The 15123-nt window shown below is 37.3% G+C and overlaps 1 protein-coding gene across 1 annotated transcript in view; it reads right to left on the minus strand.

The window, feature by feature from the left end:
* Positions 1–784: 784 nt before the first annotated feature.
* The window catches only part of LOC124126219 (proto-oncogene tyrosine-protein kinase ROS-like), a 169464-nt gene continuing 155125 nt past the window's right edge, over positions 785–15123 (minus strand). The window contains exons 42-44 of the mRNA XM_048383716.1: positions 11698–11874; positions 9798–9880; positions 785–9280 (exon numbers count right to left, since the gene is read on the minus strand). Coding sequence (XP_048239673.1) covers positions 8330–9280; positions 9798–9880; positions 11698–11874 — 1211 coding nt within the window. The 3' untranslated portion in view covers positions 785–8329. The remainder of the gene's footprint in view (positions 9281–9797; positions 9881–11697; positions 11875–15123) is intronic.

The raw sequence follows: 15123 nt of genomic DNA on the forward strand, positions 1-15123 counted from the left end.
ACTGTGTGTCATCCAAACCAGGGCGAGTTGTTGCCATGCTGTCAACCACAAGTTGGTATAGTGCTGACTACTTTGTAAAACAACACTTATTCACTCCTGACCAAACACAGGGCAGTCGGGTAGCCATGTGGTTAAGGTGTTCGCTCGTCACGCCAAAGACCCGGGTTCAATTCCAGACATGGGTACAATGTGTGAAGCCCATTTCTGGTGTCCCCCGCCGTGATATTGCTGTAATATTGCTAAAAGCGGCGTAAAACCATACTCACTCAATCACTCACTCCTGACCAAACCAGACTGGCTGGGACAGTTTTGTTTTATTACAAGTCTGCTTAAGAGGTGTTACTGGTGAACGGCTGACAAGCAAGCACATTGGTACACTATCAGGCACAAATCTTACCTGGGTCTATAAGTCAGCAGTCCTGAAGGCTCTCAAAAATAAAGTTTGGGGACCCAGGCAGGAAAAGGGAAGTCTCATGTTCAACACAGACCTACTTCATGTTTGTTTTAACATGGCATTCAGCCTATAAATAATCAAGTCTTGACCAGACAATCCAGTGATTGATATTATGAGCATGTCCCATGCTCTCCTGGTACGGTGATACGCTGTCAACCAAGTCACCAAGTCTGACTTCCAGCATCGGAGACCTAATTCAACCTGAAGTCGGGTGTTCTTTAACTTCTTTTGAGTCGTACACATCATTTGCATCCACTTTCATGGATGAAGAACACCATTTTGCATCTCCCCTGGTGTTTGCTTGGAGTTACAGCAAGACAAAACAGTATACAAAGTTACAACTCAAGCTTTATTCCATGGTAATACAATGATGTTGAGGTCAAACTGATGATTATGTACAGTGTAGCATGAGGATACTAGTTTCCATAGCAACAAGCCTAATAGAAGCAGAGACATGTCTCCAGTATGATGGCACCACAGAGGTATATATACACAGTTAAGACAACAAACTCCTCAAAAGAAGCAACTCTTTCCACAGTAAAATATTTTAAAAACATTATTTATAGTGTTCTATGTATGTATTCTTGAATTTGTACATACGCACCAGAAATGCAAAATATTCAACTAAATGTATTCTTGTGTAATGTCTTAAAACAGTTATTTTCTGATTAAAAATTTCACATTCCAATTGAATTCTGTACACTTCAGGGTAAAAATGAAATATTCACAAAAAGTATGATTTACATTTATACAAACAACAACATTAACAACAGGGAACGGCAAAGTTGTTAGTAACAATAGGAATAACAACAATCTTTAACAACTTTCTGAATTCATATTTGTCCAGTTAACAATGAACACTCTTAAGACTGGAGAAGCAATATGTCCCATCCTTGAACATGAGATGACAAGGGAGACAGCAACTGGAGAGGTTTCAGATCACAGGTAAAATACATTGGATACCGTCAGAGTAATTCCAAGTCCAAACTGTAAGAGTATTTACTACAGAGTCTATTGAATAAACGTGATGCTGTATTTGTCGTATTAAGTGAAAAGCTCAAATAAGCCCCACCTGACCAACTTCTCGACCAATCTGTAAGTGATCTTTACAAGCGCTCCATACTAAGCCTGAAAATTTACATGACAGTCTGTATTTTCTTACATATATTACATATTATTTACAGATAATGCAGAAGGGAAGAAAGGGTTTAGAATTGCCCAGTAACTGATATTGAAAAGGTTTTAGTTTCGTTAATCATTTTAAAATACATCTATTATCTACTGCTTGATCTTGATAAATTGAACTTGTGTATGTTCTTAATAAGCACCCCTTTGTCAATTTCCTAAGTGCCCAGATCACTTATTACGGCAAATACATCATGCAATCAACCAACAGTTAAATGGGGACATTTTGGACAGGATAACACTAATATACTGATGGAAAGAATTAAGTGAACATCTAAAAAGGGAAATGTTTCTTACAAATATTATTTGTTATTTTTAAAAGTTTTCCAATTCAGCTCATAATATCAGTCATATGTGTACAGTAACTATAGCAACACATTTAACTCATTTCCAGTGAAGAAAAGCAGAGAATGCATGAGATGCTATAGTACATGCAATGACTCGTTGATATGATGAAGCATTACAACCCAGTTGTGAACAAGCACCTGCTGGTACAGGTGTTCCCTTTGTTCCTTCCATCAGTATACAGCAATCATGAAAATTATATTTTGAAATACATATTTTCATAAAACATTTTCACATGTTTCAAGAACATTTTTTATTTGGCAACATCAACAACATTCTGAACCAGTATTTATATGATGGTATACCTGTTCTGAAATATTGACTTATTAACCCTTTTCTATCAACAAAAAATAGAAACTTTAGAAGACAAAGCTAAGTAACAGGTGCCATGAAATCCGATATCGTACCCTTCTGTTCAGTCGGACAGCCAACCTTCCCTGTTATAACAAATTCGGAATCAACTTGGTGCAAGACTAATTTGTAATATCACATTGGTTTAAAAGCTATTCTGGACATAGAAGCCAATTCTATGACTAGGTACTTGTATTATTTACATATTCATCACAAAAATATCTGCTCAATCTCTGTACATATTGCTATCACAAGAAAACTGATCATCTTGTTCAGCATGACAACTGTCCTACACAAGTCTTTTCTTAAAACTCTGAAATGAGTCATCTAAATGATGAAATTAGGAATAAAATCAGTGTTTCTTTTGAGCATATTAAATGAAATTCAAAAGACATACATTATTTGAAATATATCTGGTGATATCTAATATCTAGGCCTGGCAGTGTATGTTCATGATTCATAAATCGCCAACATAATGAAAATATCGGTCATTTAAACAAAGTCTCTGTTTCCATTTCTGATTAAACTGTTGTTGAAAAATCAACTATTCTTTTCCAATGTGCGTTAGGATTCATTTTGACTGTGGAAATCAGTATTACAAGAAACTTGTCTGGTCATATTTTAAACATCAGCCATCTGAAACAGGATGAAAACTTGACGACAAAATAATGGATTTTATATGAATATTCCCACTTATTGAATTCCTAATGAATACTGAAATAGTAAACATTGGATGTAATTCTAAATGTCCATATGTTATTATCAAGCACTGGACTGACAGTAAGGTGTGTACTGACTGTGTGGTCAGTCTGCGGCATGACACAGTCTAAAGGACTTCATGTGGTATGACAGTCACATAGACCTCATGTGGTATGACACAGTCACATAGACCTCATGTGGTATGACAGTCACATAGACCTCATGTGGTATGACACAGTCACATAGACCTCATGTGGTATGACACAGTCACATAGACCTCATGTGGTATGACACAGTCACATAGACCTCATGTGGTATGACACAGTCACATAGACCTCATGTGGTATGACACAGTCACATAGACCTCATGTGGTATGACAGTCACATAGACCTCATGTGGTATGACACAGTCACATAGACCTCATGTGGTATGACACAGTCACATAGACCTCATGTGGTATGACAGTCACATAGACCTCATGTGGTATGACACAGTCACATAGACCTCATGTGGTATGACACAGTCACATAGACCTCATGTGGTATGACACAGTCACAAAGACTTCACTGTTTCACCTTAAAAAATCCCCAGAGTTTAAATGCTACACTTCTCGGTAGCTTAAACAGGCATTACAGGTAATGAAGTAATAAGTGCTTAGTTGCACTAAAGGACATATTTTGAACTCAAATGTTGTTACAGTGAAACATAAACAATCTCGTAAAAATTAAAAGGTTCAATATGTTAGTAAATGGGTATTTGATGAACACTTGACCAGTGATGGGAAATTTCACTAAAAAATAATGTTTTAACATAATAAAAGAAATGTTATTACAGTAATAATTTTGAAACTTGCATAAAATGAGACAATGTATTTTCTTTCTGTTCATTAGAAAATATGAAATATCATCAATGATAAACCACACATCTAATTCCGATATAGATTCAATACCGCATTCATTGCACCAATTATGCCATTAACATTACTGAAAAATCTTCCACTACATTGTCAAGATCAAGTAAGCTATTTCAGGCAACAAAGCTCTCAACTGGATTCGCTCAATTCCACTGTAAGTAGTATTATGCAATGTACAAGGCCAAACAATGTCATACACATGAAACCATCAGTAATACAATGTACAAATATAACAACTTGTGGCTGAATGAGGATTTCAGCCTGCTGAAGTGATGTAATTAGTCCGACTACCCCTTAAGGGGGATATACCTCCTGGAGTAGAACCAGTGGAATACTTGAACATAAAAAGATAACATCAAGTGCATTGGCCACTTGAAATGTGTGGGAGCCCTAACAGTTTTTGGAGCAGTTTGTGTGAAGCCCATTTCTGGTCTCCCCCACTGTGATATTGCTGGAATATTGTTAAAAGCGTTGAAAACCATCCTCACTCAATTTGGAGCAGTTTCCTACTGTTTTACATACATTTATATTATACAATGATAAACGAAACTTTGTGAGACCTGCACTGAGATATAGTTTCTCCCTTGGAGGTTGTGTAAAACATGTGAGCAATCCCTTGTGAATATCTGTGTTTGCTCGAGGTAATGGTTTAATGATGATGGCCTTAAACTACCGGTACAATAAAATGAAGATCTCTTCATAGAATATACTATTTATGATGTTATACTCAATAAAAATGCCCTTGATTGAAGGAATGGAATTTTGTGAGCAATGCATAGTGATTATTGTCGTACTGTGGGTTCCTCTTAATTGAATGATTTTCATAATGAAACAAATTTATATGGTAAATCTATTTACAAGGATAAGCATGTCTGACTGTTGTGCTGCAAATAAAACAAAATAGAAATTGTGGTTAAAGAGGACCAAGTGAAAATTCCTAAAGTTGATACTAGGTCAGCAAGCCACTACCCCTCTCACCTTTTAACAATAAACCATGTCAACAATCATTGTTTTTCAAAACAAACACTTGGTATTACCGACGAGAAAGGACATGACTTTTTTCTCTTTCAAACTAAAACAGAATTAGATATATTTTTGTCCAGATATAATTAACATAAAACATACAATATAAGACACTGTTTTAATTCTTGTTTGTTCTAAAATAATCAGAATCCCCAATCATTAACAAAGAACAGTTTTCTGTAAATTTCATTCCATTGTTATTGATATGTGCATGCACTGCTACTTTAATACTTTTAAAACCTTGGCCTATTTTCACCTTTTTTCACTATTATTATGATAGACTTAACTCCAACACCAATCTCAAATAACAGTAACACCAGTGGTTTTCAAATCAAGATATGTTCATCTTAAAGCAAGAACTTACATATTTAGTTTTCCCTGGCATACATACACTGATAGTTTAACTAAGTGTTTTCTGAGCAGATGAGGAAAATCAAAGATGGCCTCCTGGAAGCCATATTGAACTTGATATTCTGTTGAACAAGCCTTAACCCTGGACCTACAAGGTCAGGAACACCTAGACAAGGTTTCTGCTCAAATGATTGGGCACATCTGGAGAAGAGGCAGAAATGCATGAGGACTACTTCCCATCCATCCATGAATATGGTAGGCCCCTTATGGTAATTTATGCAACAAAACCCTTTCCATAATCACAAGCAATCTCTACCAAAAGCCACTGACCGCTTCTGACTGTATCATGAGCATGTGTTTATGACTCACTATCAAACAGTGATGGTTCCAGGTGTTTGCGAAAAGGTGGGCGTATCCTGCCCCACATGTGTCACTCATACAAACACATAAAGAAAGGCAATTGTTTACTTGAAAAAAACACAGGAACTTATGGTACAAGTCAAGGAATTAATACTTAGGAATTGGACATCATCTTTGTCACTAGTGTTTCAAATTTGGAAATATCCTCGGCTTTAGATACCTGTTGATTCTCGTAATCATTACCTTAAAAGCATAAGTATTAGGGTGCACATTTCTGCCTTCATAAGTAGAGATTAGCCAGTAAGTCGCTGTATTTCTGCCTTATAAGCTCTGTCTGAATAAGTCATCAGAACAGTATTTACACGGTTGGTTCAGGAGAGTTCCCCCATCAAGAGAATTTGCATGAAAAGTGGTATCATCTGATGTAAACATACAAAGGGGCAAGATGGCTCGTACATGAAGATAACAAGTTGAAATACTGATATCTTGTCAGTAAATAAGAAGTTAAGCATTCATAGTGTTACATCCATAGTGCCAGAATACTGTACCTTACTTATGATATGGTCCCTCTTGGTGTACACTGTTACCATAGTACAACTTGATGGCTTAAAATTGTCAGTCTCAAACTTGGCCTACAAGTAGGTAAATAGGCATTCAAAAAAAGATTTTGTTTGGTCAATCAGGGGTTTCAAATCAGAATAACCCCTCTCCTAATTAGAAAAGGTCCATTATGTACACCTTTGGTCAACATCACACAGTGTACAATCAAGCATCTTCACCCATACCTGAGTTTGTCCACATCCATTAACTCTCCTCATTCTGAATATCAAGCCCACACATACTCTTGTCATCAAAGCTGGAACTCGGTGCCAAGGCTTCTCCTGGAGCAAGCTTACCGCAGGTCTGCTAGAATGTGCTCTGACAATTCCATAAACACACACACTTGACATGTTTCAAATATTTCAAAATTGAAGTGGTGATGCATAAATGCAGTGATAATGACAGTCAATCATTAATACTGACAAAGCTTCTAGCAAGCTCATAAAAGTGAATTATACAGAGCATAATCTGAACAAGACTTTGTCACCCAGAACTGAAATTATCATTTCGTTTGAGCAGGACTTGAGTGCTCAGATCTGAAATCTTAAGTTGAAGAGATTTAATTTAATGTAATCTCAGAGATAACAATATTTGATGGATCTGTGGAATTTGAAATGCGGTTTTCAAAGTCAGCTGCACCATTTCTGTGAATCATGTATACTACTCAACATTTGCTGAGGACAAAAATAGTCATCTTTAGTCAAAAATCATTAGTCCTTAGCAAATGTTGAGTAGAAGAGAAAATGAAAATCCTCCAACACTTGGCGCTTGAGCTGAATGTTCCATGAATTGTCCACTATTCTTTGCCTTACATTAACCAACATCCAGTTGTCTTACGTAAGCCACATGTACAAACACACACAATCTTCAAACATCCACAGCTTCTGCATAAATACAAATACAGTGTTTAGAAACAGTACAACATTCCTCCTATTTCACATGACAAACAATTTCTTCACTGTATCCTCCTCATATTCTTTGCCAAACCTGGAATTTGGCTCACTGTAACACATGATCAAATACACCCCTTCAGTATCTCAGTGAGTTTCCTAAATCAGGGTATATTTCCTTCACAGGCAAAAAATATTTTATTTGAAGCACAGACTCTAATATATTTGTTCAGACAGACAGCTTGTTTTGTTCTGCATGAATACTTGTGCTACATGTGGCCACATCTTCTTAATTTGAAAAAACACAAGTACATTTGCACATTTTGTTGATGGCTTGAGAATAACGATAGTTTTAAACCTCAGCTTCTTCTCATTATAGCTCACAATTTCTTATTGTTGGGTATTCAAAACAATCATTATATGGACAAACACTGTAAATTAGGATTAAATGACAGGAAGGTTTCAATTTTCAGGTGATATCTGGGGAACACAGAGCACTGCAGGAACCATCGGCCGGAAACACAGAGCTACTTTACAGCTGCCTTCTTCAGGGCTGGGAGCAACGACATCAACAAGCAGCAGCGCCATCGTTGTCACTCACTCCACTAAACTAGCAACACACACGCAAATAAGTCAACAAGCAACATCAGTAATAGCTTGTAAGATGTGCTTACTGGGCACGACAAACAACATGACATGGCAGCCATGATGGATGTCGGATTGCACTTCTAGTTCATAAACACAAATTGGAACAGACTGCACACTTGGGTAATATTTGCCGTTTTGTTCTAGATTCACAATAAAGTCAGCCTACTATTTCATAGTTGAAAACTGAATTTCTTGTAAACAACAAACAGGGCACAAGATGGCTCTTGTTGTACCTTATAGTCTATAACTGCCAGGCAGTTTAAAAGATACATGTTTGACACACGTCTATTATGAAACTCATCATGTGAATATTCAACCGGTGGAGACTATGAATATGTTATTGCACACTTGCATTATGGTTGTTATAAACTGGCATGTTCATGTGTCACACTGTTACCATATCTCCTAATCCAGCTGTATAAATGCTTATATTACCATTGCACAATAGTATCATTTCACCACAACATGATCTGTTAAAGCCAATACTGTCAGCTCATCACAACACACAGCTAGACAAGACTGGCTTGAGCAATGTCAAATCCAGCTAACACAGCCCCGTGTTCAGGGAAAACCTGATTCCGAGAGGTCCTCCCTTGCCCATGGACATTAATGTATTCCGGTGGGCACCCATAGATGTCTTTGTGAGTGGGAATGTTCCCCGAATAGTTTCTCTCCGTGTTGTTGTTCGCCCAGAAGGTGTAGTTGGGTGGGGGACTATTGAAACCAGACTCATTGACACGGGAGTATGTTGGCACTGACTTCTCGTTCCGGAATGCTGAGGGGCGGCTATTGTTCAAACACTCCACACAGTAATACCCTGACTCTGAGTTGGAGGAAGAGTCTGATAAGTGCCTCTCATATGTGGGGCTTGAGTATAGATCTCTCTCTGAATGGTTGGGATCCACCTTACACTTCCGTCCATTCTGAGCTGCAGTCTCCTGCAATTTGAGGGAGACCTCTTTTGTGGACTGATATGGTGGTGGCTTGTCCATGTTTCTCATAACTGACACGACCCCATAATTTGGAAGGGGGCTGCCATACATCGGAGGGGGTGTTCGATTGGGTGGTAGGTTCATGTTGTTGTCTTTAGTGAAGGGAGGTGGAGGGGAATCTCCATACGGTGGTGAAGGAATAAGGTAATTGCCATTCATCATTGTGTAATTAACTGTAGGTGTCGTGGGGCTGGAAGAGCTGCTAGGAATGCTGGGAGTTTGAGACTGAGGTGAAGGTCGTATAGGGATTGGCTGAAGGATGCCAAACTCTGGTGCACAGTTAATGAGTTCCAGATATTTCGGCATGTCTTTGGAACGGGGTTGGAGGTAGCCCAAAGCATCGATCTCGGAAGCTCGTTGCCGCTGGATCTGAGAGTAAGACACACGTGGGTCATCAACAGACGAACATTTGGAATCAAGGGATGATGTGCGCTTCATTGGGTTGGCTGTCGACAGGTCTACAGTCAACTGAAACATCAAGACATACAGTTAGAGAAACTATCATTGAATAAAAAGCCACATATACAGTGGCCTGTATGGTCTGGGACAGACAAATGAGTGGTTGACAGCATGAGCAACAATCAAAGTTGTCAGGGCAGGATGACCCACAATAAGACAGATCACACAAGGCAACCACGAGATTGTCATTACCCAACTTACAACAAGCATTCTCGGATCAATTCTGTCCCATGATCCCTACAAGGCATTGAATAGGGAAAAAGACATTCTAATGGATGTCACCTTTATATTGAAGTGGAGAATGAGTGAGTGAGTGAATATAGGTTTATGTCGCTTTTAGCAATATTCCAGAAATATCATGGTGGGGGGACACCAGAAATGGGCTTCACACATTGTACCCATGTGGGGAATCGAACCCGGGTCCTCAACGTGCAAAAGAGGAGAATGAAGGTGTACATACATTAATTCAGAATCCTTTAAGAACATAATATTTAAATTGTTTACAAAGACAAAAAAGTCTGCTTACCTTGTCTGTAGCCTCAGCTCCACCTAATAAGGTCATGCGCTGGTTTCTCCTGCTTGTTGGACTCAGAGGCAGGGACCCACCCCCTGGAACAAACAAGCCAATGAGACATGAGACCCATGCAACAATCATACCCACGCTTCAGTGAGACATTCATGTAGTGTATTCAAGCACATAATGGTCCCAATTGCCCCGAAAGGGAATCCTCAGATCAGGGTGTGCATTAGAGAACAAGCAGGGGTTCACTGACATTCACAATGACTAGACAGCAATACATGTACTTATTAATCTGGATCCAGGTTATTCTGGACACCTTCATTCCAGACAAATACTTTATGTATATAAATGGGACAATATTTCATAACAATGATTCATTGAATCAGGAATTTGTTAACACAGGTGACGTCAAGTCCCCCACAGGCATTCAGAAGTTGGAAGAACATGAAGACATGGAACATTCTGTGGATAATTAATTTATTCTTTGTAACATTTCAGGGCTACTTCTTGCCCTTCATCAGGTCCTGTGGCCCTGAACGTCATTACAAAGAATAAAGAAGTTGTTATCCATAAAAAGTTCCATGTCTTCTGGTGACTTCACTGGGAAACATATATGTAACCAAAAATATATCACTGCAATGTCATGACTTTCGCTTTACAGGCCAGTGTAAATGCCAGTCTCGGACGTTGTATCATTCTACTGCACATCCGAACCTGTGGAGCACGAACCGTGAACACCAAGAGACTCACTAAGAGCTAATCACAAACATGAATAGTATGAGTGAGTGAGTTGGGTTTAGCGCCGCTTTTAACAGTATTCCAGTTATATCGCGACATGTCAGCTTAATGTGGGAGGAAAGCCCGAACTGATGCAGGTCTCAGACGTTTACCACTTCGGTGAAACCCACGAGTACGGGTATGTTGCTGACAAACCTAGAAACATAATCGGGGCGAACCGGGATTCGAACCCACAATCATAGGTTTCTGGCGTGCCCAAGGGACGCAACTCTTCACAGCAAATTGCGGCGCCTTAGACGACTGGGCCACCCGTGCCCCCAGACTCACTAAGAGCTAATCACAAACATGTATAGTATGAAGACCATGAATGAAGTCCTTACAAGGCAGACTGTACTACAGATACTATAACGGATGCAGTCTGGAATGGTAGAACCTAGTTTCTACATGCAGCATGCTCATTGGCTGAGGAGGACTGCTGTATTCATAGTTTATTCCTGAGGAATAGGTTCTAGGTCAAGATCAGTTCTGTATGCATGATACAGAATTAATTACTTTCAAACCAGCATTTCTGGTAGCAGCTTCAACAATATCTTAAGAAAATATGTATTCCCAACACAAGATAAGAGTAATTAGATGAGACATTCAACACTGGTAAATTAGATAGTCTAGAGCTACACAATCACTCATGCGACATCATCTAGAAATTAATGCACTATCAATAATCGAAAGCAGAGTCATATATGAATATGGTATCTGCTTAAAAGAAAGTAATTGTTTGTTATGTTGGAACATAATATTAGTGTATGTGAATAGATAGATATATTACAGCACTCTGAAGAATGATATTAGTATTTGTTAACTGTTAGCAAGCAAGTAATTTTTCAAATAAAGTTACTGATCATAATTCATGAAAAAATGACTGGAGAAACAGTAGGGTATCTCCTGACAGCACTGTGAAGGCAGGGGTAACCAGGGGTAACCAAACGTAACTGCACAAGGAACTAGCGACATTAGCAAAATAAATAATCCCCCTCTCCAGTAACAGGGTTTGTTCAAAGACGTGTTAGCAAGCCTTCACGACATGACCAACAAAACACAACTACACACGACACCATCATGTCACCATGACAACAACTCAATGACCATGACACATGGCACACCAATGTACCTCTCCTCTTGATTTGTGAACTTTGATGGATGCACGTTGTGTCGTGATCCTCGACCTCTTCGGACTCCGTCGACGAGCAACTGGCCATTACCTCATCATCGAAGGCAAGATTAGCAAGTCCGTAATAAGAGATAGTTTGTGAGGGGGTAGGGGGCCGTGCACTTCGGGGCAGAAGGACTGCAAACAACATGCAGGAGTGGTGAGAACTAGGGCCGCTGGCCACACGCAAATACAGCATGCACTATAAGGTCTTCATGTTTTCTTTATCACAAAGCATATCATTTTCTAAACATTGAGACCAGATATATTAATACTGGTAATAATACTTGAATGCTCTCGATATATATCCGATATACATTGAGACCAAATATATTAATGCTGGTAATATCACTTGAAAGCTCTCGATATATACCCCATATACATTGGGACCAAATATATTAATGCTGGTAATATTACTAGAACGCTCTCGATATATATCCCATATACATTGAGACCAGATATATTAATGCTGGTAATATTACTTGAAAGCTCTCGATATATACCCCATATACATTGAGACCAAATATATTAATGCTGGTAATATTTCTAGAATGCTCTCGCTTTAAACCCCACATACATTGAGACCAAATATATTAATACTGGTAATATCATTTGAAAGCTCTCGATATATACCCCATATACATTGAGACCAAATATATTAATGCTGGTAATATTACTTGAACGATATCGATATATACCCCATATACATTGAGACCATATATATTAATGCTGGTAATATTACTTGTACGCTCTCGATATATACCCCATATACATTGAGACCAGATATATTAATACTGGTAATATCACTTGAAAGCTCTCGATATATACCCCATATACATTGAGACCAAATATATTAATACTGGTAATATCACTTGAAAGCTCTCGATATATACCCCACATACATTGAGACCAAATATATTAATACTGGTAATATCATTTGAAAGCTCTCGATATATACCCCATATACATTGAGACCAAATATATTAATACTGGTAATATCACTTGAAAGCTCTCTATATATACCCCACATACATTGAGACCAGATATATTAATACTGGTAATATCACTTGAAACTGTTGATAAAATATATGCCTCTATAATCTGAATAACCATTTTTCTTTTACATGAACTTCGTCCTTTTAAGCCCAAGAGAAACTGTCTACGCTTTCCCCTTAGTGGTATTTATCATGTAGTTAACAAGATAACCATTATCTTGATAATTAACTGCATATAATACTTGAGACGGAAGTTTATTGTGAAAATATAGGCAAAATACCCGGGGAGAGAGAAACTTTCTGTTATGTATTATATTCAGGCCTTAAGATAGTGTCAAGTAGAACTGCTAACTAGATGTATTCCCTCATGTGGGATACCTAGCATATTTTAGTGCCCAGAACTCTTGTCATGGTCCAAATAATTTCAGTGAATCAATTCTCATATCCTATTAATACATTAGACAGCAAGGAATATTACCAAGCACATTATTCAGAGAATACATGCACAAAGAAGCAAGTCCCTCATTTTAACAAACTCCAATATGTTAATTGATGATGAATTGCATTATGAATTTCAAAAACAGTCAAAAGTGATTTTTGAAAATTAAAATGAGGGAAATATGCAGGCAAGCAAAATATAATAAGCACAAGAAAGAGAATATATAAAGATTGGTGATGTCTATGTAAAACCATTAGATCATGCTTCAATACAAATAATACTTGACATTAAAATTAAAAAAATAAATTGCCAGACAAACATGGTACCACTGCATATTATGTGGATTCATTATAAAACAACATTCCAAAAAATCATGCTTAATGTTACATTGAAGTTTAAAAACTACCATTAGACCGGGGGCACTTTAATGTCACTTACTTATTGTCTACAGTTTGTAATTGTTTAATCAAATAAAGGATCCTGACAAAAAGACTTCTGTTGGCAGGCTTAGAATCTGGGACTATTTTCTAAACCAAGTTTAGGTATTTTTAGGATTAGTGAAAATACTACTACTTTTGAAGGCTTCCCATCAGAACCTTATCAAGCAACTGGAAGAGGTTTTTGATTCTTCTCGGGAATATAACATGTTCACTGTCATAAAAATAAAATCACATCATTTAACCCTGTTATTAAGATGAAATATAAATAGTTTCTTGCTTTTAACCAACTCAATTTTCAGATATATATTCAGTGCCCCGATTCATAAGCATCCTCTACACTGATATGAAATCAAACTTCAAGTGTCCTTTATTTCATACCTTGTGGAGATTTATTTTCTATTATTTTCTATATTGTAATGAAATAGTCAGAAGCCTACTGTAGTCGCAACTATATATAAACACCCATGCTTGAAAACATGCTTATGCTCCTTAATATGTCAAAAATGTCATATACTACTGACAAGATGTTAGGACCACCTGGTTCTCTCATACTACTATAGTAATCCGTCATTCCATTCATTCTGATAATCTACCCACTTTCACAGTTTAACTACAAATCTAATAACATTTTAAATAAAATTCTTCCAATTTTGAAGATTAGGCAAATATTTTCAAAATGATTGGTTTCTGCATTATTTATTTATTTATTTATTTATTTATTTATTTATTTATTTATTTACCGTATTCGACGTAATAAGCGCCCCGCTCTAATAAGCGCCCACGGCGATATTTACTAATATATTGGCTAGTGAACAATCCCAATTAGCACCCCTTCCGATTTATCAATGTACAAAAGACTTGTTTATTCGCGTATAATACGTACTCGTGTGTTATATGCACCCTTAACTATTGGCAATTTAATTCTGGAAAAATATATCTGTCGTATATGAACATTTCAGGCTGTCAGCATAAGCCCAAAAATTTATCTTTCAACTTTAGTGGGTTTTTTTCACCAACATAACATAAGAGCCCCCTATTTCTAATTTTGAGAGCGCCCTGGGCGCTTATTACGTCGAATACGGTATTTATTTATTTATTTATTTTTTTATTTTTTTTTTATTTATTTATTTATTTTTTTTCCTATTTGTGCCATGCTACAAAGTAATTACATTTTACTAGAAAAGTCTGCTGTTTGTAATGGGATAACTCATACAAGTAAGTGAGAAAGCAAAAGGACACATTAATAACAAACTGGGTTTAAATAAAAGTGTGAATATTTGAATGAAAACAAAAAACATTCAACACTTTAAGGGTAGGGTAGGGTGAACTGAGGCAAGGGGATTGAAAATAAATATCATAAATATGTTGGTATGTATCAAGGTCTATTGCTCAGGACAATATTTCTAGTCCAATACTTTTCTTTTAAGATGTTTACTTATTCGTCTCATACGCTACTGAAAGAATTTACTGTAAAATGTGCATGATATTTATGACCCAAGACATTTTTACTGTG

This window comes from Haliotis rufescens, unplaced genomic scaffold (genome assembly GCF_023055435.1).
Source record: "Haliotis rufescens isolate VD_foot unplaced genomic scaffold, xgHalRufe1.0.p SCAF_5, whole genome shotgun sequence".
In the NCBI taxonomy this organism is placed as follows: domain Eukaryota; kingdom Metazoa; phylum Mollusca; class Gastropoda; order Lepetellida; family Haliotidae; genus Haliotis; species Haliotis rufescens.